Source organism: Drosophila santomea, chromosome 3L, assembly GCF_016746245.2.
Source record: "Drosophila santomea strain STO CAGO 1482 chromosome 3L, Prin_Dsan_1.1, whole genome shotgun sequence".
Taxonomy (NCBI): Eukaryota; Metazoa; Arthropoda; class Insecta; order Diptera; family Drosophilidae; genus Drosophila; species Drosophila santomea.
In genome coordinates, this window is record NC_053018.2 from 16,076,948 (window position 1) to 16,101,263 (window position 24,316).

The 24,316-nt window shown below is 40.3% G+C and overlaps 3 protein-coding genes across 4 annotated transcripts; 1 reads left to right on the plus strand and 2 right to left on the minus strand.

The window, feature by feature from the left end:
• Window positions 1-660: 660 nt before the first annotated feature.
• On the plus strand, window positions 661-5,551 carry LOC120448885. Its single transcript, XM_039631101.2, has 5 exons — window positions 661-829; window positions 1,093-1,990; window positions 2,193-2,776; window positions 3,792-3,912; window positions 4,049-5,551. The coding sequence occupies exons 1-5, from the start codon at window positions 732-734 to the stop codon at window positions 5,549-5,551; spliced, it is 3,204 nt and encodes a 1,067-aa protein (XP_039487035.2). The 5' UTR covers window positions 661-731.
• Window positions 5,552-7,130: 1,579 nt separating this feature from the next.
• Window positions 7,131-11,824, minus strand: LOC120450063. Its single transcript, XM_039632835.2, has 4 exons — window positions 11,480-11,824; window positions 10,083-10,296; window positions 7,434-7,625; window positions 7,131-7,374 (listed from the first exon to the last, which is right to left on the minus strand). Exons 1-3 carry the CDS (start codon window positions 11,685-11,687, stop codon window positions 7,466-7,468), a joined length of 582 nt encoding a protein of 193 aa, XP_039488769.1. The 5' UTR covers window positions 11,688-11,824; the 3' UTR covers window positions 7,131-7,374; window positions 7,434-7,465.
• A 3,869-nt stretch (window positions 11,825-15,693) lies between these two features.
• On the minus strand, window positions 15,694-21,799 carry LOC120449328. Of its 2 annotated transcripts, none has more exons than XM_039631728.1 (3): window positions 21,195-21,799; window positions 17,549-17,723; window positions 15,694-16,221 (listed from the first exon to the last, which is right to left on the minus strand). In XM_039631728.1, the coding sequence occupies exons 1-3, from the start codon at window positions 21,424-21,426 to the stop codon at window positions 16,035-16,037; spliced, it is 594 nt and encodes a 197-aa protein (XP_039487662.1). In that variant the 5' UTR covers window positions 21,427-21,799; the 3' UTR covers window positions 15,694-16,034. The 2 variants fall into 2 exon arrangements, with proteins under 2 accessions (XP_039487662.1, XP_039487661.1); XM_039631727.1 differs by having other exon boundaries at window positions 17,549-17,750.
• Between the last annotated feature and the right edge of the window lie 2,517 nt (window positions 21,800-24,316).

Below are 24,316 nucleotides of genomic sequence, written 5' to 3' on the forward strand. Positions count from 1 at the left end.
CAGGTGAACTACCTCAATACGAACTTTCCTATCAGCAAGTCTTTAAGCAATTGTATTTATAACTCGCGTACGCTTATGACTTATAACTTCTAACTTTTAACTTATTTACAAAAAACAAAGAACAATCATGGCAAAGAGTATATTCACAACCAGCCCATTTAGAACTTGGCTATATGCACTCCAGACACTTGTCCTAATAGAAACCGAGTATAAAAAGAAACCAAATCGCTATGGGCATTAAACTTTTAGGGCCTGTCAGCGTCCCGCCAAATAAAACTTGACAATAATCCGAATAATTTTGCATGGTTCGTCGGGACTGAAGATGATGGGATCCGATTATTTCTGGCAGTCGTGCGGTTGCATAAACACGGCGCAATCATAAAAAACCGAATTAAACAAATGTCGACGGCTGGGAAAACTCCTTTCGGCGGATAGCACGTGAGAATTGCATTAATATGAATGCAAATGTGCAGTCCTGGGGGAAAAACAGTGGGTGGTAAATCTATAAATTTATGTGCAAATGTAGCAAGAAAATGTCGAGCACAAGTCGTCGGAAATTGCGCGAATTCTTTTGTAGTTTGAGTTTGAGTTTGACAGCAAGTTTTTATGATGCTCTCCGCCATTCCAGTTTCCCACTTTAGGCGACGTGCGAAGACAGTTTGACTTGAGCTTATGAATCGCTGACGTGAGCAGCGGGATTTTCCACATTTTCCTCAAACTCCATCCGCAAAATGCAATTGCTATGGCAGCCGCGAAGTGTGCAATGGAAAATTGCAATTATAATTATCGCATTAGTCCTCGACGTGTCGTGCATAAGAAATGGCAACGGGTAAGTTGATTGAGCTCTCCTGATTATGCAAATGTCCCTAAGCCTCTGTTGCAAATATTTTTCATGTCCTTATTTTGAATAATTCACTTCGAAGAGGAATGCTTATTCCGATAACTACAAAAAACTCCTCATTTCCATAAAGTTTTAGATCATTAAACTAAACATTTATTAGGAAATGTGTTTTGATTTATTTTGCAGCATTTATTTGTGCTTGAAAGAGACACTGTTAGAGACACTACTTTAATACTCATAATTTTTTGCAGTGAGGAAGAACAGATATCCGTGAAGCTGAAAAACTTCTTTCCCTCAGAAGAAGCTTCAGTTGCTCAGAGTTTTCCCGAAACCTCAGCCAGAGTGACAACGGGCGGAGGATTTAGACCCTCCCAAATGCTGGACTTCACGCCCTCGGACGTGATGCCCCAGTCTGGATACACCCGATATCCGCCGAGCTATTTGGAACCGAACTACAAGCACGAACTTCCAAGTTCTCCGGGACAGCAGGTGGCATTGGACAAGCAGTTCTCCTTTCCCCAGGAGTCGCACTCGCTGTTTCAGAGCACACCGCTGCCCACAACGCCGGTAGTTAGCTACCTGGATCCGTACACCCAGCAGAACTACGGCTACACACCCACGCCGCCTCCTATAATTCAATATCAACGTGAGCAGCCAGTCCAAGATGATCAGGTCTATACCGTGCAATCTTCCCTGCTGGTGGGGAGTCACCAACCGAACCACCAGCAGCAGCAACAGCAGCAGCATCCTGGCCACGTGGAGGATGTATATCTAAAGCGACCTGGCTACGTCTTCGACGAAAGCCCCGCCCCCTCGTATCGACGCCCCACAAGGCCGCCGCCCTCGCTGCCACCACCACCCACCACCGCCGCTCACAAAATCTCCTATGATAGCCATGATTACCCACCGCCCAGCTATGCGGCCGAGCAAACTTCCAATTTTGTGCCCCAGCAGCCAAAGCAGCGACCGCTGTACCAACGCCAAGACATCAAGCCAAATCGAGGGGGAGCAGCAGGATTAGGAGCAGCAAGTGGAGCAGGTGGAGCAGGTGGAGTGCCACCTCCAGGCTCGTCTAATTATGCAAACAACTTCGATAATTATTCGCAGCGGCCAAACCCACAGCAGGCACAAATACAGCATCCAAACCAGGTACACCAAGAAAAAGTTTCTATTTCAAAACAAATGATTTTAAGTATAATCGAAGAAGTTCTAAGAAATAATTAGCCAAATAAGTAAGTAATTTTCAAAATAAAATTGAATAGATTTTGGTATAGTTTCAAGAATATATTAAATATTTAAAAATATTCTATTTAATATTATATTAATCAGTAAATTATTTTCCTACGTGCAGATTCAGCCGCAGTTTGGAAACTATCAGTACTACCCCCAGAACGGAGGAGCAGGAGGTCCTGCGACAGGACCACCCCAGCGGCCCAGACCAGGACACAATTACTACGAGTACCAAATTGGCGAGATACCACCACCGCAGTCCCAGCACTTCCAGCAGCCGCAGCAGCAGCAGCAGCAGTTCAACTATCGTCCTGCCACTCAGTCACCGGCTGGTGGCTCCGGCGGCGGAGTGGGCGGCGGATTGGCCACCCTGGCCTCGCTGTACGCACCACAATTTACGAATCTCCTCCTGGGCGGCGGCGGTGGCTCCTCCTCCTCCTCACCCTCCGCGTCCTCGCAGTCGTCCAGCCCATTAGGCAGTCTCCTCGGCGCTTTCGCCGGCACGCAAGGCGGAGCAGGACAGCAATCCGGTGGACTGTTGGGGGGAGCAAGTCGACCGCCCAACACACAGCTCATTAGGGCACTGGAGAACATCGCTCGCAACGACGATTTGCAGTGCGTGCCCAAGGTGCTCTGCCAGATGATTGCCGGTCAAACGTTACGTGGCCAATTGCCCGGATTCGTTACCTCCCCGGCCATAACCAAGTGAGTATTGCAGGGTGGGGGGAGCACAAACTGGTTGCACTGCGAGAAATAACCAATAATATGAAATAACATTCCTAACATTTATTTTCATAAGAAACAAAAGGTATATCTGACAATTATCTATAGAACTTTTAATTATAAATAAATATGTACTTTTACCAATTATACAAGTATATGTATAATTTACTCACTTAATATATCATTTACTTAAATAGATTGTTGTCCTTTAAATCAGACATTTGCTTATACAATTTAAAGACAGATCACTTAATAATATTATTTTAAAACATTTTATGATACACCTCTTCCGCATTAATAGTAGAATTTGTTCTCAGTGTTAATGGGACAGGTCCCCATTTTGCAGGGGACTTTAGTTGTGAGTAAATATTATTAAATTTGCATTTTGAGGCAGATGGGGGCACCTTGGTTCTGTGGTGCAGCGTTAAATGGGATTAGACTTCATTACTGCCTTGCAGACCATATTGATTGTTCCATTAAATGAGCTACGTCTGGTGGGGATTTTCCACGGAGAATGGGAAATGGGAAGGGCGTTGCGATAGTGCCCATTGTAAATTGAAATTGTTTTGGCTTTGGCAAATTCTTGGCTTCGAGTCAATTAAGTTTTATAAGCGGCCTACAGACAGTCCAAAGGGCAGGTGGAGTTGCATTACTTGTGTAACTATAGAAGAAGCTTAAGGGGTGAAATATTCCTGCAAGTCGAGCGATGCTAGGGTAGCCATCATTGTTCAATGGTAGCAGCTACTGAACATCTAGCCAGGCTTTAGGAAAATAAACATAATGGAAACATACTTTTTCTGGCAGCTTGTATTTAGTTAGGGAGAACAATTCCCCACACTGAGCTATAAACACTTCATATAAGACGAATCTATCAAAGGAGTAACCTTATTATTAATAAATAGCATTTCTTAAGCTTCCTAATTTAAAGAGTGATATATTAAAAATGATTTTAAGGTCTTATGATATAATAACTAATTTCCTTAACTTTTTATTGCAGTTTTCTCGCTGGCTTTCCAGTGGCATCACCTGCTCTCATTTACGGAAGAGCTGCCCTTCTTGGATTGAGTGGTGGAGAGAAAAGCTGCATTCAGACCTACGTAAAATGTCCCAAAAATGATGTAAGTATTCCTAAGTTATAGAAAATTTGCAAGCCAAAGAAATGAGATAAACAATTATTACTTGAAACTTTTACTTTGCTTACACCTCTTTTACTTTGAATTCATTCTTATTCATGAAAAACGTCTTTATTAACAGATGGAAATCATTCATTATTTAAACAACCATCGCGGCGGATTTTTCAAGTTCTTCAGTGAGCCAGAGGAAAAACCAGTGGCCTCCCAGCAAGCAGAAGGCGAGTCGGGATCCCTATTTAGCATTCTTTCTGCGTTGACAGGAGGTGGTGGAGGTCAAAGTTACACCACCCCACGACCAGCACCGCGTCCCACCAAACGTCCTTCCACGGATATAACCAGTGGAATTGGAAGCTTTTTCACCCAGGTGCTATCCGAATACCTAAACGGAGTGGAGTACCAGCGGAGGAGAAGGAGGAGCATCGATTTGGATGACGACTTCCATGACGAAGAGGACAACCTGGACACCCAAACGAGTCAGCTGGTGAAGTTTCAGGACGATGAAGAGGAGGAAGCTGCCAAAGCGCACACAGAACTCATAGGAGTCCTTCAGTTTCCCGAGGATGGAGGAGAAAGTCGGGTGGTTAACTTCAAGGACATTCAAAGCGAGGAACAACTCGAAGAAGGATCTATCCGGTTTCCGGATGCCACACCAGCGGATGTAATCCGGGAGTTTAACCGGGATGCTGCGCAACGAAAACTGAAATTTCCGGTAGACCGCGATGAACCATCTGAAAATGTTCGACGTGGCAAGGAATTATCATTCATGGATGGATGGAAAGTTGTGCTTCCCAATGGCCTCTCACAATCGGACTTGGGCGTGGACAAGCGCAGAGGGAAGAGGATTGTGTTTAGGGACACCAACGAACATCTGGACGAGCAGAGGCTGGAAGAGGAAAGGATCAGAGAGGAGGAATTGTTCAGAGAAGCTGAACTGAGGGAGGCAAGAATCCTGGAGGAGCAAATCAGGGAACAACAAATCAAGGAAGAACTGATCCGGGAAGATCAAATCAAGGAACAACAGTACCTAGATGAACAACTCCGGGAAGAGGAAGTTCGCAGGGAGAAACTTCGGGAAGATAAAATCCGCAGGGAACAGGCTCAGATTCTGCGCATTCGCGAGGCGCAATATAACCAACAGTCCTTTAAGGATGAGAGTCCCGTTCCAAATGCGGTTTACGATGATGCAGCTCCTCCGCAGCGAGGAGCTCGTGTTATCTTCCCCGATCACTATGAACAGCACATTCGCAAGGGCAAGATCCTGAATCGGCCCACCTATGCACCCACCTATGAATACAATGAGGTTGGGGAGCCCAAGGAGGATCGCTTCATGGTGAGCGATGAGCATAGGCCCCACAACCACTACCGATTGGAGGGTGGCTTCAACACCCTGAACTACGGAGAATATATGCCGGGAAACACGGTTCGCTTCGAGAATCCCACAAACGAGAGACCCCAATACAACTATCCCAATGCAAACTACATCAGCGATAATCGTTACGGCAGCAGTCAAAATAAGAAGCCCCAGTACGAAGATGACAAAAATATTTATGTTACCAACTCGCAGGGAGTAAACGAGTACTACATACGCCCAGATGGCAGTAAGGTGTATCTTAAAACTGGTTAGCCTAAGTGACTCTGAAATGGGTCTAGAAAATATATAATTGTACATAATTTTCCAAAATCGACTAGTTTTACGCTCAATGTTACATTTCTTTGTAGTTTAACTAGATCCGCGTTGATTTGTATTTGTATTGTCTAAGTTTCCTATCTTTGCGTTTACAAAAGTTAATGTTATTATGGGTTAACTTTGAAGACCCACACAGAGGCAGGCCACCACTTAGTTACATAAGTCTGTAAATATTTAACTCTTTAAACACTTATTTATTAATAAAACACAATTCAATCAACCGAGAGTATGCAAAAAGAACTACTTTCTCCAACGGCGACCATTGTTTCAACAAGTGAATTCCGCTGGCAGCGGAATTGCCGCATAAATCTAGCGGCAAGCAGAAATACGTTTGAAAAATTAAATGTTATAAACCGGGACAATAATGAAAATGGAAAAATGCCAAAAAATTTATTCAGATTATTTAGGTGAAATAGAAAATACCCTCGTAAGAATGTCAAACACATAAAAAGACATATGAGTATGAATAAATTTCTTCTTATTATTAATAGATTTTTAGAGTCTCTGTGTGTCTATCTTATATTTGTATTTATTTATTTATTTGTATATTGCCTCCAATTAATATACAGGGTACGAAAAAGAATTCAGTGGCAAGGCAATTCTAGTTGAAGCCCCAGGAGCAGCCTGAAATAAATTTATTCTTTTTACCCGACAGCGTTTTCCCAAATGGTCGAGCGTTTGTCAGCAGGAAAATCACCCAGAAAATTCACAAGTGCACAAAAAGTGCAGCATACTTCTGTGCGGCGGCACAGGCGACCAGGGTTGTCAGCGTTGTCGGCGTTGCCATGGAAAAGGGAAAGCTCCCGGCGACATTTGTTGCTGCAGTTGCTGTCGTCTTATTTTATTTACAGCACTCGGGACGCCGACAGCAGCCGCCGTTTGTATGCAAACCATATGCAACGAGTTAATAAATGGGAAACACGGGATTGGGGATTCAAAGTGTTTGTGTTTGTGTTTGGGGAATCGGACCCGCTTTGTTTTTTGGTTTGCTATTCTAAAAGGAAATGTGGGAAATGGGGGAGTACGAAAAGAAAACTTTGAATCAAATAGCGTAGAGAAAACGACGACTATATGATACTTGGCCAAAAACAAAAGTGTAGCTTAAAGCAATTGATTGCTTATTAGATTCTAACTATTTGACGGACTTCAAAAAGAAACTCAGATATTGCAGTTTAAAAATTTTAATTTTTAAAGAATTACATACAAACTGTCCACTTTTTTACATATTTATAAACAATAAATCTTTAGTAAATGTGTTTAATGTATATGCAGATGCAGCCATACCATTTACAGGGTATTTTGGAAGCCCATTCCCCTGCATCTTAATGCCCTGCGTCAACAAATTGCGAGTGGCGTTGCAGACGGCCCGAATTTTTTGCTGCATGCTTTTTGGCGTATCAATTTTGCGCTTCTTTACTCGGCGGCGGGAAAATGCGGGGGAATGGGAAATGCATTGTCCGAGTGGAAAATTGAGGGACTCCAGACATGTCCCGGCATAGGAACACACAAATTTGGGTTGATTTTTTGCAACTGGCTTGTTTATTTATTTGCTTACTCATAAATCTAAGCGCCTACGTCTGTTGGCGGGCGTTCGTTTAAATTAAAACCCTTAAAATCAACTAAAAGTACAACAATATGATGGGGTGTACGAGGACAGCACATGGATGCTGGATGTGAGTGCCGAGAGATGGATGATTAACAAAGATGTCCGATGCGACTGACTAAGGGGACTCCATCCGGTTGCTCCTGCTCCCTTCCTCCTTCCTCCTTCCTCCTAGTTGCGAAATGCCTTCCTCCTTCCTCCTAGTTGCGAAATGCCCCCCGAGGAGGCGGAACCGACCGAGCAGATCTTCATCGTGGCTGGGGCGCCGGCAGAGGTCCGACTCCTGGACAGGGCATCCTTTTGGCCAGATGCTTGCAGAGCGGCACATCCCGCACAGCATCGCCGATGAAGAGGGAGAGCAGGTACCACTGCTTCATCCCACTGACGCCCGATTGCACTTTGTAGTTCCTGTTGGCCGTTGGATATGGATATCCGTGTTGCATGTCAAGCCAGGCAGAATCAGGGGAATCGGAAAGCGGATTACAGAAATAATTACTCATAAGTAAGTGGGTAATATGCACACATAACAACAGAGGCTCCATCCCTGAACTAAAAACAAAAGCAATTTTCAACAGCAGCCCCAAAGGAAGAGTTTTCCTTCACAATGCAAAGTGTGTGTTGGTGGGGAGTGGGTTTCACTTGGGTTATTTGCATAATGGTCGGGACTGAATGATGCTTATAAGGGGGTAATGTGTTGAAGCAGTTGTGTATCAAGCAGGGTAGAAAGTTGCGGTTGATTAAAGTCACTATTCTTCCGGGCTTTACTTTCAGTGATCAATATTTTTTGTAAGTATAAATAATTATAACATATTTTTAATTCGAAATATACCGAATTATAAAAAGAAAGAAAATTATTAAAGCTTTGGATAGATAAAAAGTTATTCAGGTGAATAATAATCTTCTCTAATCAGCAAACTACAAAGTAAAGTAAATGTATATATTAACACACCTCTCCATTAAACTTATCTCTAGAAACGAACTCAGTTATTTATAATGTGCACAAATATGTGTACTATATTGCCTTTTCCATTCTGTACAAAATTGCATATGTGGCCTTTTCGGACAGGACCCTTCTGATTACTATGTGATAACATCCCATTCCGCCGCAGAACCCTTTGCTTCACACCTATGGACCCATGGACAGCTCGAATTTCACACGTCTGCAGTGGCATAATTTAATCAACTCAGTTACAAACACATCTGCAGCTGCCCTCCGGAAAATCAAGCGGGTAGAAACAACAATGAGACGTGGAAAACTGACCAAAACCTGAAGGAGAAACGGCATTGGCATGCCATTCCCCACTGGGCACTTTCATAAATTTAATCAAAAACTTTAATCATATTTATTATTACAAAACACGTCGAGTTGCAGAGAACTTCTTCTAATGCCAATTACATTTGCAGCGCAACGAAAACTAAACAAAAACCAAAACCAGTCTCAGTTCGAGACTCAGGTCAGGACAGGTCAGGGGTCAGGAATGAAGGTGAGGGCTGAGGGCTCAGACAGACGAACATTTCAAAAATAATTTTGAATATTTGCTCTTGACACGTTGGCCAAACAACTTTTGTCCATTTTGGGTGTTGGGATGAAGGGTGAAGATTTTTGCACATTAAGTGTGAAAGTGTCAGATGCATGTGGAAACCTTTTTGCGATATCACAAAATATTAAGTAGAATAAATGGAGAGTGGCCAAACGAGAAAATGTTACGCATACGACACGTCTGCCAAAGGGCCCTTCTAAGGAGCTTTTCTTTAAGCTGCCCTTTGTTCGTCTTGTAAGCCTTAAAAATGCGAGTATTTCAAAATGGAAAACTGGTGGCAACAGTAAAAATGTTTTACTACCACTGACCAGCCAAGCTTCCTTTCTTTTATTGCGGAAAAGCGCCGATGAAAAAATCAAGGAAGACACTGCACTGCTGACAAGCGCATTAATTATGAATCACAGCAGTTAGCAGGGGTTATCTGGATACTTTTGACGGGTGAGAAGAATAACTTGATGTCTTCCAGCATTACCATGACAATGGCAAGCTGCGAGGACAACCAACTCATCAGGAACTGGCAAGCCAAACTAAATTTATGTAAACTTACAAATTGAAATCCAAAGTCGGAGTCCAACTCGTGACATGCACTTTTAAACTTGGGGAGTCCTGGGTTACATTAAATTATGCACAGATGAGTTAGCAATGCCAATGACAATGAGCAAACGGCGAACTGCGAACTGCGAACTCCAGGATGAGACAGCGACAACAAGGAGATATAAAAATTGATTGGAAAACATTTTGCTTTAGCTAAAAACAAGCCATTCATTTGCCAAATGACAACTGCAGCAGCGCCAAACTACAAACGTGGCCATAAGAGATGCAATCGCAGAACAGCAATGGAACCAAATCCAACTGAAGTTCAAGTTGTTACTGCCAGTTTGAGTTGAGTGAGTTGCCATAAAGTCAGCGCCGCTTCACTTGAGCAGGAATAGGGAAAAAGTACTCGAAAGCGCTGATTACACCGAGGACCCTCTTGTTTTTCCTTAAGACAAGGGTATGTATGATAAATGGGATGAAAAGCACATCCTTAAGAAATTCAAGGTTACCAAATTGTATTCATAAATTCAGGGCATCATATACGAAAAACTCATACTTTAAGAAACTCAATCTATGCAGAAAGGGATTCTGTTTAATCACTTAGTATATTGAATATCTGAACTAATTAAATTAGTAAGAAAGTATGTATTCATTCCCAAAGCCAAGAGGTTGTATAGTATATTAATATATTTAAAGCAACCACCTTAGAGGCATGCGTTTGATTAATAACTAAATAATTCTTGGGTTAGTAGTAGCAAATTCCTTTTTTTTGGAATCTGTAACCTACCTCAACACCTCCGACCAGGCAGCATGTGGCTTTGCTTTTCCATCGGGGAATCGGCCATCAGAGCTGCCGGAATACCGAGAGGCGTGGACACGGCACGGCTCCTCCAGGATGCAGGCTTGGGGTCCGAACTCACCCAGGATCTGTTTCTGAGCCAGCTCAGCATCAAGAGCCAGCGGGTGGGCGAGGTCCCTTCTGCTGCGAGATCTATATGTACCTATTCGAAAAGTAGTCACTTTTATTCACATTTATTTCCTTGATTCGCTTAATAAATAAATTCTCTTTTAAAAAGGATTATGAGCAGTTGGGGGGTAGATATGCCAACTTTACTCAATTGATAAATGAAATTAACAAACTGTTATAAATTATGCTTCCTACATGGCAACTATTTTGCTTAAAAACTATTAATTAAGCTTTTAATGCATAATTTTCATAGGCTATTGAACTAATAACATCTTTTTACTTGTCTCCCTTTGCAAATTGATTTTTCCCCCTCCACCAACTTTCTTCAGCTGAGCTTCAAAGTTGTCCGAAAAGTTCGGATAATTATTGGAGTTTCGGGGTATTTCCCTGGTTACTCATGCCAAAAGCTTATCGGCTCAGCTGTCCACATCTATCTGTGATATTTGGTTTCCGGCTCGGCGGAGTGGCAATTTGTATGGCTGAAGCCACTGGCTTGCAGACAGCCTTGACCCCATTTCACATTTTGTCGGCTAAGTGGACGAGCACGATAGTTGGCAGCCGCTTTTGTCATCGCACTTGCAGATCAGGTTTTTACCGTCCAAAGCAATGAGCAACAAGTCACAACAATCAGCAGTGGACATGTATTTACCAAATGGGTTGATATGCCTCAATGGGCAGAGTGTACTATGAAACCTATTTGCATTTTGCATTATACATAAGTACTGAAGGGTACATAAATTATTTATGTAGGGATGGTTAATCTTTATCAAATGTGAATTAATAAAAAACACTTTGAATGGCATTATCTAATCGTAATATTCTATAAATCAAATGCAAACCAAAAGGTTACTTTTTTAGCCACATTGTGCATTGCATTTAATTCGTTTTTCCACTCAAGTTATAGTTTTAATTTTGGGATATTAAAAAGCGTTCAAAAGATAAGTGGCCACAACAAATGTGGATTAATTATAGAGGTATTTTGCCACACTTTAGTGTTTTACCCATAATTACTATTTCAAGCCACTCCACTTCATTCAGTGCAATGTAACAATGCCCAAAAATTCGACTGCTTAATTTTGGAAATTTTTGAAATTTCTCCATAAAATTCCTGCACCGATTTACACAATGCAAAACACTTAATTTATGCACAAAATATTTTAACTTTCACTCGATGGGCGATGGAATTAAGAGCTTATTGCGATGGGCTCCAAACTTACTGGGACTGAGGGAGTAGGCCAATTTCTTGGCGAACTGGGACAGGCGGACGGAAAGCACGATTACGGGAAACCCAACCAGCTGGACGGGAAGCTCGAAGAGGGGATCCGCATTCTGGGCCAGGCCCTCCTCCACGAACTCCAGCAGAAGCACCAGCAGCACGCAGAGCGTCGGCACGAGAGTCACAGTGCAGATATACCGCAGATTCATGGCCGCCGACTATTGGGTAATATATCGTAATAGTAACTCCACTATATGGGCAGGTCTCCGAAAGTCTCGGCTTTATTTTGAGTGGAGCGGCAGGCGAAGGCGACTTGGTGCGCTTAAAGTCTTGGACTGACTGAAGCGACCTGCGGCCGCTTAAAGCCGCCAAAGCGCCGCACAAAAAACAACGTTAACAACAAACGTTAACTCCAAAGTAAACGTAAACGTAAACAAAGAGCAGCGCTGGCCGAACCTCAAGTGTAGGCCCCCAGAAATCACTTGTTGTGTAAAGCTTACACTCCCCAGTGTGGATTTTTGGCTCCAGAGGCGCTGGGGAATTTCCCAGGGGGGGTAGTCAAATTATTACCTCATGAAAAACTAGTTTTTTAAAGGGTAAATTATGGCAGAATATTCCTGAACTTATAGATTTCTCATTATTATTTACTATAGCGATTGGTAAGAAGCATATATTATTTAATATGTTTCAGTACAGAAGTTTACAATTTAAAAAGTCGAATTATATTTAAAGTTTAGCATACCATTTTTAAGAATTTTCCCTTTTTAAATTATGTGCCTTTAAGCCCCTTGTTTCGGCGCCACTGCCTGTTTCGCGTTTTTTTTTTGCGGGCCAAGTTTGTTTTGCATTTTGACCAAGTTTCGTGCGGAAGCCGAAGAAAGACCAGCAAGTGAAAGTGAGGCCCACCAAGCGGAGGGCGCAGCCTAGGCTCCACTCTCTCTCTCTCTCCCTCTCTCTTTCTCTCTCTCTTTCTCTCTCTCTCTCTTTTTGGAGTCCCCAAGTCGAGCGACTATATAAAGTCGGGCATATGTTTCGCCCATCGTCTGTGCCATTATGAGGGGTTATGAAATCTTTTCGCACTTGGCTCTTCGGTGTTTCCTTCCATGCTCTTTACGTTAGTGGTTTTATTTTGGCGCTTGGCGCTTGGCTTGCATATCAATTACCTCATTTCCGTTAGGTGAGCTGTTGCCGGGTGTCCCGCGAACAAATGGCCAGATTTCCTAAATGGGCGAGCAAGTGATTTGAGCAATTGGTTTTGCCTAGATTAGCCCGGGTTGAGGGTCAAGGGGCCAAGTTGGTCGACCAGCATCAGGTGAAAACTTGAGGTGAAACAAATCAAAACGGGAGACAGTCGAAAGTTTAGTTCTAAGCGGCTTTCGCTTGCCAAGTAATATAATTAAGTGTTTAAAATTAAGAATTTTCATTAGGAGGTCAATGAAACCTTAAAGTTTAAGATTATTGTTGTTGGGGGAATGGTAACATTTAACATTTGCTCCTTAATTATTTTAGATCAATTATTTCACTTAATACAAATGTGAACTAGTTCCAACAATAAACGGACACATCTAACACCGCTTGGCCAATCCCGCCATTCACCATTTGCTTTGTTGGCCCAGTTAATTATCACCATTGAAGTTGAATGCCTATGCTCGTGTTTGCCAAATCGGTTATCAATCGCTGGCATGGAGCACGTGTCTTTAGCCAGGTTAACATTTAGAGAAAAGTGAAGTAAGGAAATCAAATCCGCATAGAGGAAATCCATTTTCAATAACTGTGCAGAGGCCTCCACTAATAAGAATAATTCACTGAAGTGTTTTTTTTCTTTCCATCAAAGAGTGGTTCAATCAGTCAGTTGGCCAAGTTGCCGGGACCCGTTTGAAAACACTTCGACCAGATCACGTAGCCGTCGCCGGAGTTACGCAATCGTAATCCAATCCACAGTAAACACTCGCAAGCGGCACTTGGATTGTTAACGCTCCAACTACCGCTACGGAAAATGAGATTTTTCCTCGTCACTGATGCAAAGTTTGCCTTACATCTATGCACATCTACCGTACATTTGATTTTCTCCTCGGTTATGATATTTCTTGATGTGCAGCAGGAAAGTAGGTTGGGAAATGCAGCTTGTGGAGTTGGGGAAATGTTCGAGTTTTTCCAGTTTTGCCGAAATGGTGAATTATCACTCTATCTTTAAGTATTTGAGTACCAATGCCAACCAAAGAGATTTCTTTGTAAAAAAGAAGCGGAATATGAAATATTATTAAATAATATTATTTCAGTTAATAATAGCTTATGATAAAAAATTTTAGGGAAGATTCTTTATGAAATAGTTTTGTGAAAAACTTAAAATCCTGAGTCTATATGCGCATCCTCCGGGATGCTCCGAATGCTTAATATTTGATATAGTAGCCTACATTACAGTTTTATTTAAATTACTAATAATATTTATTAATTGTATCTTATCGTTATAATAATGGTTTATAGCTATGTACGTAAATTATTCCATTTTTATATGGAAGCAGCCACTGCCAAATCTTTTCTTGCATTTGAATATTATTTTATAGGAAAATCTTTATGTTTGATTTTGTAAGCTTACATTATCATTTTAATTGTATTACTAATAATATTTATTGTTATATTGCTACACTATTTTATTTTTAATTTGAAGGCACAAAGAGTATTCAAGTTTCGTTTGAGTAATGCCAGTGCCAAATCTTTGCTTTCATTTTCGGTGAGCCAAGTATGCGGAAATTATTAAGAGAAAGAAAGAAAGAAACCAGCCGCCGAAAGAAGTCTGGGACAATGCAATTGCACCTGGTGCAACTGCTCCTCCCATAATCCAAGCCACCCCCCGCTGGGTTGCATAAGCCAAACAACTTGTCAAACGTCGGGCCAAAAGCAGAAATTGAGCCGGGCTTAAACCAAACATGAAATTTGGGCCAAGCCAAACAATGAAAGTTGGGCACATACACGCAACTAGCGTAACAACAACAATGCTGAAACAGTTAAACAAATCTGACCCAATTTCTGTTTGATATTACGAATATGTATGTGTTCACTCTTATTGTTTTACTCCTTTTGCAATTTCTGGCTAAATTTGTTGCCAAATTGAGCGCGTATGTAATTGGAATTTCAATTAGGCATTGATTTCAATTCGCGTTTTCACTCCCCCTCTATGGATTTGTTTATTTATTGCCTCGTGTCACTGACTGATTTATGAATAATCGAAAAATCTAAAAATAATTTCTTGTTTTTGTTTACTTTCTAGAGTTTTTTTTAATTCACCCATCAATATGTTTGTCATATTTCGCCAATTTCACCCGAATGTCCATTTGTTTTTTTCTGAAATTTGTGCTTTGAATGCTTAATTGATCAGAGAAACAATTGTAAACAAAGCGAAATATATTCTAATTTTTTTGCACAATGCCATTTAGGTAATCGAATTTACATATAAAGTGTGCACTTAAATGTTCAGCTTTGTTTTTAGTTTAATTTTCGTTCAAGGTGTGTGGTAAAAATTTGCAACTGCGCCTGAAAGTATGCGCAAAAAACCTTTGTTTTAATAATAATCAAACAAAGGTTAATTACTTTGAGCTATCTACAAATAACAAGTATAAATAATTGACTATTATTTACTTACCTTATCGGCTTGGGCAACAAAATAACAAATTGGAATAAATAAATGTATGAAAGCAGTGTGAAGTTGTTACTCGCGTAGAATAACTATCAACTATTTTCTTACACAACCATATATAAATGCAATTCCGCTAAATACATTACCTTCCTTCCAATATAAAACAGCTGTATTTCTATTTTATAGTAAATTTGTAATCCACTTTACTTAATTTTCATTTCTGCCATAAATGCACAACTCATATTAGGCAACATATTTTAAAACATGAATTTTCTATTAGACTTAGCATGCGATATGCCGCTTAAGTCGCATAATGCTATGCCACTTAAACTCTGTCCAGTGAAACGAGAAATCTCCAATAATAAATGGCCACACTTGATGACGGAGGCAACCTTCCATTGCATAACAATTTCTAAAAATACGACTTCATTGCCAGCAGGTCGATCGCTTCCTAGCAATTACAAATACCGCACACCTATGAACTTGGTAGCCCGAATAAAAAGTGTTAGTTTTTATCAAAGTCATTTCACAAATCGCCCGAAGGTGACAGGGCAACAATTAAGATGGATTAAGGCAGACAATTAGGGAGCTTGCACACAAGAGTGTAATTTATTAACAATTAAAGGAGCATCCAACTTACGACTAGGCGTAACGCTAAATCAGATCGTGACTAGTCACACGTACTATATGTAATTACAAGCTACCTAGGACTTGCAGCCAGCAGATGCGGATACAAGAGGTTACAGTTCTACAGTCACTTCAGTCAAGTCGGGAGTAAGGTCTAATCTAAATTTAAGGTAATTTACAAGGTAGTGTATAGGGTAGCTTATAAGATAGCTACAAGCTAAATCGAACGGTGAAGACATATGGTACAGAAGTTGAGGCGGCCTACATCCTAATACTTAAGGTGCGGATCCAGTGGCTAGGCCCTCACTTTGTAGCTGAGCTTCATCAGCTTCTTGGAGCTGATGGGGCAGTTGGGCCAGAGATTGGCGCATCCCATCGGACCGCTGAGATTGTCGCTGGTGTGACGCATAAGCTCGCCCATGTGGGCCGCGAAATACCATTTGCTGGGCGGCATGTTCATCATCCAGGGCATTGTTGGAGATCTGCAAATATTGAGGCACATTAGACGGAAGTTTCTCTGCAGCCCAAAAACACAACACAACTGTGCAAATGGTAAATATTATAATAAGCCATTATCATTTCACGCTTCGATTGGCTGTGTGCTTGGAGTTTGTTCAAGTTTCGCTTTCAGTAGTTTTTCGCCTATCTAGATTCTAGAATGCCTCAGCCATTCACCTTGCTGTTGATTTAGTCGACGACTCTGACTCTACATTGCTACGCTGGCCTGACTTTTACATTAGCTTCGCCTCACCTTCGTCTCAAGTGCGAGGTTACAGCTGAAGTTGAGGTAGGTTACGACTGCTGATCCACGGGCTTGGACGGGGCTCAAATATTTGCCCCATTTAGCTAACTCAATTGGCGCTTTTGTTTCCCTAAGCTCTGCACTTTGCTCGTGGATTGAATCATCCACTGCATAAATATATATTTAATTGTGGTGTGCAGCAACTTCAATGTGAGCTTAATGGATTGCAATGGCAGAATGCTAAACTCGAACCCTTCGAAACCCGTTTGGAAACTTTCGTAATCGCTCAGCATGCAAATGTTTGGTAGATCAGCTCTAACTGGTTCTACTTGTTGCACTTAACGGACAAATGTTCGTTCAGATTCCTAACCTATTAATTAGACATAATATATGCACGAAAATGCATAAAATCGATAAATATTAATATGTATTAATTTTTTCTATTTAGGAAAAAGTTCTCCAAAAAACATACGGCGGAAATATAGCTCTACAGTCAAGTCTTATATTAAAACGATTTATTTCAAATCTATTGTGTCTGGAAATATTTCTTTTCAACTGAATCATTATTTATTCTTATTTCGCATTAATTATTTGCTTTTCTAACAAGCTTTATTATTGATTGAAAACTAACATTATTTTATGCTAATGCTTTTTGCTTTTTTGTGCAAGTCATCACAAACCGGTTTCAAAAACATTTTAAAACATTTATAAATTCATGTGTTTGCTGACATTTCGGTGTGTTGTGTTTGCATTTTTATTTGCAGTTTTAGGAACAGTAACTCAACTGCAAGAATGCATATAAAACGCGTCTAATAGTAGGAGAGCTAAGGATCACAACCACAATGGTTTAAATTTGAATATTATTTAGTTGTTTTACTAGAAAATTATCAAAAAAATTAACTCCGCGGCTAACAATGTCTGCCAAACTAAATATTTAAACTAGACCATTTGACAACTACTCTATTTACCATTGTTTTGAATATCTTTGTTATTACCCATTACTTGAGAACTTTTTCCTTGTTGGGTATATAGATTTCTATGATTTCCCTCAGTGTATTTCCACTCACCTGATCAGTCTGAGCAGCTCACGCTCCTTTTCGCTGAGCTGGTACTCCGGCTTGGAGGCCAGTTCGCAGAGCATCTTGGGAAGACACGACTCCTTGATGGTGTCCGTGAGTTTGGACTTGGTCTTCAGACTCGCTCCAGTCACCACCGCCATTCCCGGCTTCAGGGATTGAGCCGCTGCGGAGAGCTCATTAAATTCGTGCTCTAAAATCAAAACACAATTAAGTTTGGTATGTAGGTGTATTAATCAGGGGACTGGCTTTATCCGATTTGGCATTTGGGATTTGTGTTTCACTTGCTGGCGCTCATTTGCATAGCAAACAGCTTTCAAATTAAGATTTTAAATTTCGGGAACTGCGCAAATCGTTTAGATCGGAGATCCCAACTCCAAGGTTGCCAAATCTGAGGCTAAAACCAAACAATGACTAATAGATGGCTTACGACTTTGGCTTAGAACAAAGCGTCAACAAAACGCAACAAATTGTGAACAATTGAGCAAATATGCAGGTAGGCAAATATGTATAGGTAGAAATTGAGAGTGTGGAAAGCGTATAAACAAAGCGAACTTCTGTTTATTTTTTTTTTTGAGTGCACAGCGGTGAGTAAGCCAAATATTTATTTGGCTATATGGGGTCGCTCAGCTGTTGCGAATTCATCCAACACTGTATACACGATTCTATGCCCCGGACAAGGACAAGTCGATGCGTTGAACTTTACTTTGCATATTTGTTCAGTCATTCAACGCTCAGTTTTATTAATTATGGTCTTCAGTCGCATGTTCATTATGCTACTACCAACTAAGGCAGCTGGTTTTGTCGGCATTTGAACTTTAAATGCGGAACCTAGGCAAAACCCTAACGCGGTGTGAAAATCTTAATTGAATCTTTATGTTTCTAATTGGTGAAAATTTGGCTTACAAGTTACGTTAAACTTGGCTCTTTTGAAATGCATAAAACTCACATCATTCAGCGCTACCACAGATATAAAGTCAATTAAGGTGTCTCCTCGGTGGAATCGATTTGCTTTCCAAGTGCACGTAATTGAATGGAAATAAATGCGAATCGAACTGCCAGCTCGACATGTTTATCACGCACTGCATTCATCGGCTAAAGGTTGCAGCAAAGTGTATTTCGTTCTTTTTATATTTTTTTTATTTGTGGCCAAGAGCGAAAGACGTGGAAAGAAGCCAAAATATTCAATTCAGATCAAGATGGGAAGGGCACGTGATACAAGTCAAATCGAGTAGCATTTGCAAGCGATTAACGTGAGTATTGAAACACCGAAGATCATTGATAGATATCAACTCACTCTCCATTTCCGTTGAACTCGTTACCAGCTCAAACAACTTCTTCAGTTGGAATGAATTACGTCTGGAACCGGAACCGGTTGTGGTCGACGTATGGCAGAATATTTCCCAAACCCAAGCCAGTGACTTGGCTTAGATCGATAAATTAAATATCACAAAACAAGTCACGGCTTCATCACTTCCTGTTCGAGTGAGCAAACTAGAATAATGAACCTAGTGTGGAAATATTCACAATGTCTAGACAGTGCTGCTAAAAGGTGGAATATAAAGAGAAAATCCTATTCTTAACCCGACTTTTGAACTTGGCCCACGCTAATGAACTGCTGCTCTCTGGGAAAGTTGCGATGCAATTTAATGCCCTCCTCTTTCGACATGCAAGGCGAAAAGTTGTCGTTTGCTTGGGGTTTTATTACGTCAAGTTTATTTGCCTGGCATTTTTCCACTTTCACTCGAAGAAACACAAAAGAAATACCAACTTCCAATGACTTGGAGATGGTTTAGCTGTCCTAATGAACTGTGAAAAGGTTTTGGCGGTTTGGCTTATGAAGCATATTGAAACATACAGACTCGTCAAATGGGATCAAGTGAAGTAACAGAGGTTGTGTCTTAAGTAATACATTCATTAAAACTTACTATATTTCTATAAATGCATCATGTTAATGTTTTGTTTAATATAACATGCTAGGAGAGCCAGCAATATTTTATATTATATTTTAGTCTTTATTATGGATGAATTTGAAGCCAGAAAGAACTCCTATCACCCAAACTTTGAAACCTTCAATATTTGATGTAATGCCCCGAAGCTGATGTATTTTAATGCATGAGAGTAAATTTAAATTTCTAGTAGTTTCAGTAAATGCTGTAACCCTGGACTTTCCTTTGATTTTATTAAGGTTTTATTGTTTCTATACACATTCGTTTGAGTATCTTTTCCGGTTTCGTGCTTAGCCACGACTTTTGTTGTGCAATGCCCAAATGTTATGTCATATGATAGGGCTTGATATTGTGTATGCAAATCAACGAGAAAGTGGAGAGCGTCGAAGAAGTGTATTCGAATCGCCTTCGAGAGCTCTTTAACGATCGGTTTGAACATGAACTTCGATTGTGATGAATAATAGTTTGAATAATTTTTAGACTTATGCAAAGGCGTAATATGCCAAGATTTAGCTAAGCAAAATAGCTACTTTCTTCTAAGTTCAGGCTTAATACATCTATACATGTAGCAAATACTTCTCTTGTTTTCAGCAATTCAAATGAAGTACGCAAGTAATGGAGTCGCTTTCCTTAAAAGCTGGGTCATAAAAAAGCGTAATGACTTTTTTGTAGTTAATGGAAACTTTTGCCGTCTGGAGTATCTTTTTATTATGCTACACACTTTTAAGTTATAGGAATTTTTTCAAAACATTTCCTAGAAAACTTTTGTTTAATATATTATTTTAAGAAATGTTCGTAATAGCCGCATCATTAGGATTTAATGTAGTATTTCTCTTTTATAAAGTGCCCACCACAAAGTACTAATTGCCTCGCGTTGAAAACGCAATTAAAGAATGTATTTCAAATGGAAGATCTATTTAGCAAAGTAAAATGGTGATGTACTCTTTAATCGACATCAATAACTTCTCAGAGCTCAGCTACACGTGTGTAATAAACAATCCCCAATTAGTCTCCCCGGGCTCAGTTCCGGTTTTCACCTACCAGGCCTCCAACGAAAAACGTAATTAAACATTTAAATCCGAATTGAAGCTTACACGTGCCACCAGCATTTTATAAGTAAGCATTCATTTATAAAGCGAAATTAACCTTGATAGTCCCAAATACATTCGATAGCTGTGTGATATACCTATATATTTTTCGCTTACGAACAAGTAACACTTAAGTAATGGCTTTGATGTACTAGGTAACAATAATTTAAATATTCTCATTTAAAACTTTTTTTACTTAGTTACAACAAATGAATTTGTAAATTATATTTTAGAGCGAAACAAAAAAAGTGAAAAGATATATTACTTTAGAAACATTTTAAGGGAACCAAAAACGATTATTTAATATTTTTTTATCTGTATAAGCGCGCAAGTTAACGAATTTCATATAAGATTAAATTGCAAAATATGCTTTTGGTAAATGTGATTATACCAAGTTTGAATAAAATGGCATTTTTTTATAAATCTATTGATATTTGATTTAGGTATATACCATTTGAGCCCAAAAAAAAAAGAATTAAAAACGTTTTACGACTATGTTGAAGTGCCAAATTTGGGGCTCAAAAATTTGTCATTTTGTCAGTGTAAAATGGTAAAATGGTAAAACAGCAAAAACAAGACGGGGTGGATGGCAAAACTAACCTTCGGTTATGTCGATTTCGGCATTTTTGGCCTGGAACTTGCTGGCCGCTGCAGCCGCCGGACCCGTTGGGGCACCTGCCGCCCCCTCACCGCCCGCCGCTCTCACCGAGTGGGGAGTGGGGTGGTTGGACTTCATGCCGCCGCCGTATACAAAGAGATCGCCCACAAGCAGCAGCGAGACGACGCCGAAGATCATGAGGCGACAACGCCAGGCGGTGTCCATGAGAGCCATAATCAGAAAATCGATAAATTCACACGCGTTTCGCAACTTTATATTTTTCACGACTTTTTTTCTCTCCAAATGTATGTTGTCTGATTTGGGTGGTTAGTACCTGGGCTTTGACACTTTTTTCAATGGCAAGCTGGATAGCAAGAAAATGGAAAGTTGGGGGGAAAACGAAAGTAGTTTCCTAATCGCTCCACGAAAACGTTTTCAAATTGCTGCCGACGAGCATGCAAAGAGCGGCAATTAAATTTGGCATTCAAGCGCACATAACTCGTTAGTAACTGTAAAGCCGAAATACAGGTACAGGTAACACACGCGAAAGCCACAGGTACCACGCTAAGTTGATCGAGTGCAGCGGTACGTCCGATTCGGCCAGAAGTTGCGAAGCCACTGAACTGAAGCGGGAACAAGATATAGCACCAAAGCTAGGCCCAAACGATCAGCTGGTCCGGAGAGAGAGAGCGCAGAGAGTCGGAGAGCCGGATCAAGCAATACATAGGCTTAGGCCCAGGTACCGCTGCTTCCGAGAGAGGCTCTCGAAGATACTCAGAGAATTCGAAACGAGAGGAGTACCTGCCTGTGCGGCGACTTTCAGCACTCACTGTACCGAGGCATTCGCTCGTGCAAATTGTCTGCGGGCAGTGGCAACCACAGCTGTCCATCAGTCGGCTGAGAAAAGGTTTGATTAAGGCGAACGCCGCGCACAAGTCACTTACTAGCTCAGTTACCACCGAAGTTACTCATACTAAGCTGGGCGACGCACAGGTTCGATTACCCGAGCGTGCTAATGACCCCAGATGGGGAATTATGGCCAGCTTATGTAGTTTGGCGACCTGTCTAATGAAATTCCTCGAGTTGTTGCGGAGAAAACATGGAAAGATACATTTTCTGCACCTGCATTTTTTGAAAATGAAATAAAAGATCTATACAACACAAGGCAGTCTTAATATAAATAAAACTATAGTTTTAAAGTATAGAAAAAAGTTTATGATTTCCAAATAAGTAAAAAATTAGGAAAAAATTCTATTAAACATAAGAATATTTTTATTTCTGTTTAATAAAGTGGTACAATATGTACATACAACTCGACATCAATAAAATTCAAATTTAAAAAATATTTTCAATTGCTGTCCTTAACAAAGGATTTATTTAAGTATCTGTAAGTTTAAATTCGCTTTATTCATTAATGTTATTTTTAACCTAGAAAAAAACTTTTCTCACTTCGAACATGTGGTTGACACCTCTCGTATTTCCATGCGAAAGTATGCGGTACATGTGTTTATGTATTTATAACTAGTTTTAGGGTTCCTACGACTCTTATATTTTTAGGTACCGTCGAAAATTGTGTGTGCATGTGTTCTTCGTAAAAATAATATCAGCCAGGATTGGAATCCATAATCCTAAGAATAACCAAACATAACCAGCCAAATTCTTTACTAATGGACTGATGAAGTCAGTCGCGTGCCCGTCACGTAGGCCACTCAGTGGACCTGTAAACATTTAGGGAACTTCCTCTGATTTTATTGATTTACAATGCCCAGGACAGCTGCAAAACGAGTGCTTATCGAACAGGTAGAAAGGTCATCGAGTGTCCGCTGACAGATTTATGATTGCACTCATGATGTCCACTATGCAACGCATCAAAAAAATAAATAAAATAAAATAAAAGCCCAACTGACACAGCTGACTGACTGCGTGTATATGTCAGACAGCCAAATGTTGCAATGGCCAAAACAAGGAGTCGCCGAATGGAGGGAGATTTTTTGGCCAAGAAACTTAACCAACCGGACGGCAAGTTAAATGCGATAAATGCGCAATCGGAACGTGACTTAGCCGTGGCCAACAATCACCCAAAAAAGCACGATAAAAACCAACAGCGAAACGTACTCAAATTAAAGGTAACAACAAGAACAGCGACAACTTTTTCCCCTGCTTAACTTGGCCAAATTGCAGTCAAGCGAAGTGCAACCGTCGAGAAGTCGAGGCAACTGCCACTGCTAACAGCAAATCTTGAGGTTGACCAACTACCCAATACTAATGGCCAAGTAAGAATGAAAAGGGGGTCCCACTGACCAAATTACTTAGTTCTCACATTTATTACGTTAATTAAACGAATGAAACGTTTATACTTAGGAAAAGAATAATAATAAAGCTTGGGATTCTAAAAATCTATTTAAAAGTCCAAGAAATGTTAAAATTAAAATGGAAATTATGGTGTCAGACAAATTATCTTAATAGACGATTAAAATAAAAATATAGTAATTTAAGAATATTACTTCTTTCAATTTCAAGTGCAACTAAAAAGCAAGTCGAGGCTTCGAGTAATGGGTAATTGGGAGTTGTCTGTGCCACTGAAAACTCCGCTCAGAACAGCTGCAAAAAGTATTCACTGCGAGCTGAATTTAGCTCCCAGAATTCATTTGTTTTGCTTGCCTTCAAATTGCAGTTGCCGCTGTCCTTCAGTTGCAACGACGCCCTGTCCAAAAAACAACACAATTAAATGAAAAGTAGTTAGTAGGCTATTGTATACCCTACAAATGTAAATTCAAAGTTTACTGAGAGCTAAATGCAATATAAATGTATTAAAGAGTATTTCCTATTGATATTACAAACTGTCATATATTTTAATTGAAAATAAATCTTAAAAAAAATTAAAAAAAAATTGTAATATAAAATAAACCGAAACCATTTTTCGAAGTCAACAACTTTACATTACCAAGAAGAGTATGTGGAACGAAAAACGCCAGTACTCGTTTATAAAAAAAAGTTTGCGCCTCGAAGGTTGAACATCGAAAACCCCATATAAGCCCGACGTGAAAAGAGAGAAAAAAGACTTCATTACTGGCGGGGCAGCCAAGCATACGGCTTAAAAAAAGGTAATTTAAACTTATTTTTT

Coding starts and splice junctions, on each gene's coding strand:
- LOC120448885 (XM_039631101.2), top strand. CDS start 732: ATGCAATTGCTATGGCAGCCGCGAAGTGTGCAATGGAAAATTGCAATT. Junction 830..1,092: donor TGCATAAGAAATGGCAACGG/GTAAGTTGATTG, acceptor AATTTTTTGCAG/TGAGGAAGAACAGATATCCG. Junction 1,991..2,192: donor AAATACAGCATCCAAACCAG/GTACACCAAGAA, acceptor TCCTACGTGCAG/ATTCAGCCGCAGTTTGGAAA.
- LOC120450063 (XM_039632835.2), bottom strand. CDS start 11,687: ATGAATCTGCGGTATATCTGCACTGTGACTCTCGTGCCGACGCTCTGC. Junction 10,297..11,479: donor GGCCTACTCCCTCAGTCCCA/GTAAGTTTGGAG, acceptor CTTTTCGAATAG/GTACATATAGATCTCGCAGC. Junction 7,626..10,082: donor GCCTGGTCGGAGGTGTTGAG/GTAGGTTACAGA, acceptor AACGGCCAACAG/GAACTACAAAGTGCAATCGG.
- LOC120449328 (XM_039631727.1), bottom strand. CDS start 21,426: ATGGCTCTCATGGACACCGCCTGGCGTTGTCGCCTCATGATCTTCGGC. Junction 17,751..21,194: donor CGAAATCGACATAACCGAAG/GTTAGTTTTGCC, acceptor TTTTGATTTTAG/AGCACGAATTTAATGAGCTC. Junction 16,222..17,548: donor GAGCTGCTCAGACTGATCAG/GTGAGTGGAAAT, acceptor CAATATTTGCAG/ATCTCCAACAATGCCCTGGA.